General features: G+C 39.6%; 1 protein-coding gene across 2 annotated transcripts; it reads right to left on the bottom strand.

The window, feature by feature from the left end:
• Window positions 1-355: 355 nt before the first annotated feature.
• LOC121413637 (cell adhesion molecule 2-like) lies at window positions 356-6525 on the bottom strand. 2 transcript variants are annotated; one of them, XM_041606547.1, is made up of 4 exons: window positions 6145-6525; window positions 2871-2989; window positions 1260-2092; window positions 356-1220 (listed from the first exon to the last, which is right to left on the bottom strand). In XM_041606547.1, the coding sequence occupies exons 1-4, from the start codon at window positions 6274-6276 to the stop codon at window positions 772-774; spliced, it is 1533 nt and encodes a 510-aa protein (XP_041462481.1). In that variant the 5' UTR covers window positions 6277-6525; the 3' UTR covers window positions 356-771. The 2 variants fall into 2 exon arrangements, with proteins under 2 accessions (XP_041462481.1, XP_041462480.1); XM_041606546.1 differs by having other exon boundaries at window positions 356-2092; window positions 6145-6524.
• Between the last annotated feature and the right edge of the window lie 201 nt (window positions 6526-6726).

Below are 6726 nucleotides of genomic sequence, written 5' to 3'. Positions count from 1 at the left end.
AAATAATGCAAATCTATAAAATATCATAACTTCGTTACTATAATAATAATATGGGATATTTATATTGCGCACATATCCACCTTGTTAGGTGCTCAAGGCGCTCCTATATTACCCGGCTAAGCTAGGCGTTCATAGCGCACACAGCTTCTTAAGGAATTACTTCCTACCGGTACCCATTTACCTCACCTGGGTTGAGTACAGCACACTGTGGATCAGTTTCTTGCTGAAGGAAATTACGCCATGGCTGGGATTCGAACCCACGACCCTCTGTTTCAAAGTCCGAAGACTAATCCACTGGGCCACAACGCTCCACGCTCCACCCTTGTCTGATTTAGATAAAATTTTCAGTATTGCGTTTGTTTGATTTTTCTTTGTCAGTTTAAATCATTTTTTCACCATAGAGCAACCCTTTGACATATCGCCACACCGTCGTGCAAATCAACAATGATATCTAAATATGTTATACACTGTAAAAAACGAAGAGCTACGAAGAGCTAATTTAGCTCTTAAAAAACGTGTACAGTTAATGCATTTCGGAGTGTTAATTTGTCTGGTTCAAATTTGAACGAGAAAAATCAGCACTCCGAAATGCATTCACCAAACAACTCTTTAAAAGCTAAACTAGCTCTTCTTAGCTCTCCGTTTTATAGAGTGTAATGGCGCAAATTAGTAGTTGTTTATGTTTAGAAACAACACACTAAATAAAGAGGTAGACAGTATCACATTGTACTATTTTGTTTCTGTGTGAGCTATGAAATTATGACACCAAGGCTATCGCCTTGAAGCAACGGTATTATACGGGGATTGATCAGGGGTAGGACCCTCGAAAGAGGTAAGGGTCTTTTGGGTGTCTTGGTGAACAGGTGAAAACCAAGAACGAACAATGCTGATGTAGCGACTGCGGAAAAAGACGTCACCGTCGTTATTGGCACCAGAATACATATCGGCGCGGCGCTTGCGTCGACGCTTCGCGGTGACGTAGCAGACAGCACCGATGGCGGCGATGAAAATGACGCCGATAAGTGCGGCAATGGCGCTGACGGAAGCTACGAAGATGGTGTCGAAAGAAGATGCACCACGGATTGGAGGTTCTGCACTATCTGATGTTAGATCTTCAGTTGACAGCGAAGTGATGCCTTCGGTTGATGATGCTGGTTGTTCAGGAACAATGGTTGGGCCACTTGGGGTATCCGTCTCTTCAGGAACAATGGTTGGGCCACTTGGGGTATCCGTCTCTTCAGGAACAATGGTTGGGCCACTTGGGGTATCCGTCTCTTCAGGAACGATGGTTGGGCCACTTGGGGTATCTGTGGCCCTTGGAGGGTTTGTTGTTGCCTCGGTAGGCAGGGTCGGTGCCTGAGTGTCCCTTTCGGTCGATACCTCAGTGATAATCAGGGTCAGGGCAGCTTCTGCAGAGGCTTGTCCATTAGCGGCTTCGACCTGACACCTTACCAGACCATTGACTTCCCTTGAACCTACCAAGCGAAGTACACTCGCAGTCTCCGTACTCTCAATCACCACTGAACGGCCAACGTTGCTTCCCAATTCCTCGTTGTTCAGGAACCAACGATAGACTGCCCTTGTAGCCGGTGCTGCCGCACAGACAAACGATACCGTTGATCCAAGAGTGACTTCTGCCGTCGACGGGGCCAGAACGATGTTCGGTGATTCCGTCAAAATCTGGAACGGAGAGCTGTAAGACGACCTTGGCTCTGTCCATAGAGAATGCCGGGCGCGACACTCGAACACCGCGCCATCATCGACCTCTTCGGTCACCCACACATAGACCAGACGTCCAGATGCGACCACGATAACTTCATTACCTCTAACGAGCTCGATCTCTGGGACGGGATTCCCTCCTTCAATTTCGCACACGATCTCGATGGTCTCGCCGACGACGATCGTCCCCGTCACCGAGGAGCTGATCAAAGGGTATTCCTGGCTGGGTGGGCTAATCACATCAAGATTGGCTCCATCAGATGTTATGCCGCCTCCACTGGAAAAGGCCACACACTGATAGGTCCCCGCATCCTCTGGTTTGAGGTTTTCAATGATGAGGTTGTAGGACTTACTACTATATGAGACGGAATACCTGGGTTGACGACAAAGAGAGAAGAATACCATTTATATTAGTCCTCATTTGCGACTTTGATCACATCCAGATATTGATGAATGTAAAGAAAACACTGAGATCTTATACAGCACAGAACAGACTGATTTTGATTAAAGTACGGATTTTTAATCTATTTATTTTTAAATTGAATGGCAGCATGGTTGGATAAGATGAAATATTATATCATAAAAACACATTTTACCCAAACATGCGGTCTAAGATATCATAGATATCGGTGATTTATATGGGCCAAATTTACGATAAAAAATATTTGAAGAAAAATTTACCCCTCTTTCTCCTTTTCTCCCCTCTCCCTCTCTTCTCTTTTCTGATTATCTTCCTTCTCATCTGCTGCTAATACATTTCTTTTTAAACCTATGATAAACATGGGATCAGTGTCACAGGCGCGGATCGGTGGGGGGGCAAAAGATGCTGGCGCACTCCGTAAAATTTGAATAACAAAAGACGCATCCTGTAAATGCCGTTATTTTGGAGTGATGACCCTTTTTCATTTTATTCATGTATCTATTTATATTTATTCTTATTCATCTATTTGTTTATTTACATTTATATATACCTTTTTTTGGGGGGGGGGGGAGGGGGGGCTTCATTCATTTAGGAATGATAGACTTTTTTGTTTGCTTGTCAAATAATATTCATGTACACAAAATTATACCCCCTTCGAACAAACAAAAAATCCTGGATCCGCAGGTGAATGAGGAAGATGATCATTGCTATTTGATTGCGTTGTTCTCACCTGTCTGGGTCAGCATTTCCTTGGATCTGTATGGTATGACTGATGATAGATGTATCTCTCACCCACATGAAGGTACGGGTATCTTGGTTAACAGAACAATACAGCGTCACCGTCGTACCCTGCAGGGGGGGTTCATAATGACAATATAGTGAATATTTGTTGTAGGATCCAGCACATCCGAAATAGACAATTTGACGCTTCATGTCCTGAAGGTTGCGTGAGGTTGTCGCTGCAGTGATTCGTGAGGTAATCATGGTAATGCAACAGGATTTAGTATTGTTAGATAAAGGGGTGATGATAACGAAGATGGACAAATGATATGGTGGTGATCATGAAGAAGAAGAAGAAGATGATAATGATGAGGATGGTGATAATGATAAGGATGAGGAGGAGGATGAATGATAATGATGACGATGATTATGATGAAGATGACGTTGATGATGATGATGATGAGGATGGTGATGATGATCATGAGGATGGTAATGATATTGATGTTGATGATGAGGATGGTGATAATGATGATGATGAGGAGGATGAGGATGAGGATGATGGTGATAATGATAAGGATGAGGAGGAGGAGGATGAATGATGATGATGATGATTATGATGATGATGTTGATGATGATGTTGATGATGATGATGATGATGTTGATGATGAGGAGAAGGAGGAGAATGAATGATGAATGGGAGGATGATGTTGATGATGATAATGGTGGTGGTGGAGAAAGGTGATAACGATTACAACTGTGATGATTATTATTAATTATATATTCAACATATGTATAGGCAAGAGTGAGTAGTCTGCCGGCACAAAATTAAATCTTGAAAGTAAGTCTTTACTGTCAAGATGGTATAATTGGTTAAAAATATAAAAAAAATTGTGTCTGAAGTACTGAGACTAGGTTCACTGTGTAATGTTGCTGCTTCTGACACAGGCAGCAGAGAGTTCGGAATAATACAAGTCTTTACTCTAGAGATGGTTTGGTTAGAAATATCAAATTCGAGTCTGTGTTTGTAGACTATGGAGAGGGTGCATGTATCAGCGTGGCAAGAGAGACATTTTGTCCTTATTTTCTAGGCAGCAATTCCAACAATCCTATTCAGGTTAATTCTAATCGTTGGCTCGCAACATATGAGAGGATATTGTCAGTAAGCAGCATAAAACTACTAGATATCAATGCATTAATCTGCTTTTCTTAATTGATAGTTTTTAATTTTGAGCTTAAGGGTTACATAATAAGGTGAAGCTTTGTAATGTTCAGGTGAGGGGATAAAAAGCAATGCAGAATTGCTCACTTTCACCATTATCTTATGACTAAGATTTTACAGACAAAATAATTGTATTGTGATATAAATGAAACCCCGAGTCAATATTTTCGGACCTTTTAGTAGTCGCATACGTGTAATCATGATAATACACCCTTTCTTTCAAGATATGAAATTAAATAACGATTTCATAGCTTCGCGAGCTAACAGATATAAGCCTATCGGCTATTGATATTGCGTCTGGTTTAAAACCATGGCGTTCACTGTATAACGCTTGCAATGCAAACATCTTGAGTAGATGTTGAAATATTCGACCAGGACATTTTGATGACAAAGTTATTTTTTTTTATAGACAAATAAGATATTTATTGGGAAAGATTTCCCTTTGCGACAGCCACCCCAACCGTACCCCTAACCCCATAATATACATTTTTGTCACTTTGGGTGGCTGTCGAAAAGGAACTCTTCCTATTTATGGTAGATAAAGACAGTGAATTCATTGAAAATGCGTTTTAAGATTTAGTATTAAAAAAGAGGTATATTTCATTGCTGATTTCCATTGTTAAACTAAATTCTGAACAGCTTTATCCATCGTGCAAGCATGGCCTGCGGGGCGCTGCCCCCCCCCCCCACAAAAAAAATAATCATAAAAGTTACAAAATCAAAAAGAACGAAAGAAAAAATGAAAGGAAGGATGCAACCAAGTATTATATTTTTTTACATTATGTAAGAATAGAATTTATCTTGAAATTATATGTTCATATTCATAAAGGTCAAAATTCCGTTCTTTAATCTGCCCCAATTGCGGTAGTTCCCCGCAATGTTTACGGGTCATTATACGAGTGGTGTATGTCAATGATCAGTTGTGAAATTTGTGTTATTATATGAAATCATATGTTTTATAAGTAAGATGGTATATTATTGGTTGAATATGAGATACAAATTGCAAATTCAATATCCCTCTTCCAAAGTTTCAAGTTTGAATTTATATATTGAATTCATTAACAAACTTCATTCATATGGCATGAATATTTTGTTTTAAAATATAAACAATGATAACATAAACAAAAACTTTCATAACTGTATGTCGTTAAACTCTGTAATACGTCAACATCATGGTCAATACATAGATTTCCAATCATAAGAAAGATATACATCTACATGTATATACAAAGAGAAATGACGAATTGAAATTTAACATAAAGAAGGTGTAGCATAATACCATATATATATAAGTTATCTAATTATCGAATACAAATCAGGAATTGAATAAATGTATAACGTTAGAGATATAACTTTGATAATGGTGGCATTCGTTGGATTTTAGATAGCTTGAATGAAATTTAAAAAGAAAAATGTAATTGGTGTTAAAAGTCATCCCTCTTATTTATAATCGCTTTGTAGAACTTACAAAAAATGATTTAATAATTTTTATTACCAGATCCTTACATACACGTAAATTGCAAATTCAATATCCGCTTTAGAAAGACTAAGGGTTTATCCAATTATGGAAACTAATATCATTAAATTTATGACCAGATGTATCCATACTAAATGACGGAGTAATTTTAAGCAAAATGGCAACTTTAGTATCATGATATTACCATACTGTACATAGACATGCGTCGCAGAAAGCATCGAGGTATTGGATAGTACACAGCAAAAACTGTGGTGTTAACCGGTGTACATAGAGGACCACACCAGTTATTTTACACCGGTGTTAAATTGGTGGTGTTAGTTTTATACCTATAGGTGTTATCACAACACCTTTTGTTGTTACATTTACACTCATTGGTGTTATGTTTAATCTCTAGGATGTAATTTTGACACCTCAGGGTGTGGTCCTCTATTAACACCAATTAGCGTCAGTTTTAACACCGCAGTTTTTACAGTGTATAATGGACCGACCCTTCTACCATGCACGTTGGCAACTTTTACTAAGTTATACATGAGGTTTTACCACACCCTACACCTGGCATAGTTACGGGAAAAGTAAGTCTATACATACCTGAACTGCAGAGGTATGACTTGGCTCGATGATGAACTCTAACGAATTAGCATCAGTCACCGTCGTCAACAACAGCAACGTCGTCACGAGAACGACGACGATCTCCAGACGTGATCGAAAAAGATTCATCATTGCATAGGAATGTTTACTGTGTGTAGTATTATGATGGCTCCTTGGTGTAGAATAATGAAGGTGGAATATATCTATATATTCCCAACTTGAAACATATATATAGTTCCTATGTTCCCAACGCCTTTTCGACAACCATATTCCACTAGTCGGAGATCTTGACCGGGAACACCCTTCCTTCTTATCCTGCCCCCACCAGAAGGCCAGAAATTGCTACGCAATGGTCTTCTGTGACAGTGGAGGCGGTGGTATAATACTTGGTATTTTGGTATTATCGGGTACCCTTCGAATTCCTTTCAAACAATGCTATATTCAGGGCGTCGCCACGACCCCATTCATCCACGCTCTCCTAGTTCTGTGCTCCGTTGCATCTTCGACAAAAGGAGGATTACGTAAGGGAACAAAAGATGCGGTAAGTTGATGGAGTTTTATAAGGGGATATAATGTTTTGGT

This window comes from Lytechinus variegatus, chromosome 4, assembly GCF_018143015.1.
Source record: "Lytechinus variegatus isolate NC3 chromosome 4, Lvar_3.0, whole genome shotgun sequence".
Lineage (NCBI taxonomy): Eukaryota > Metazoa > Echinodermata > Echinoidea > Temnopleuroida > Toxopneustidae > Lytechinus > Lytechinus variegatus.
This window is presented reverse-complemented; position numbering and strand designations above follow the sequence as displayed.

What these genes read in the sequence shown, in the direction of transcription:
- LOC121413637 (XM_041606546.1), bottom strand. Translation starts at nt 6,276, where the DNA reads ATGATGAATCTTTTTCGATCACGTCTGGAGATCGTCGTCGTTCTCGTG. An exon ending in GTCATACCTCTGCAGTTCAG is followed by an intron (nt 2,990 to 6,144) that starts GTATGTATAGAC and finishes CCCCCCCTGCAG; the next exon opens with GGTACGACGGTGACGCTGTA. An exon ending in GGAAATGCTGACCCAGACAG is followed by an intron (nt 2,093 to 2,870) that starts GTGAGAACAACG and finishes TCGTCAACCCAG; the next exon opens with GTATTCCGTCTCATATAGTA.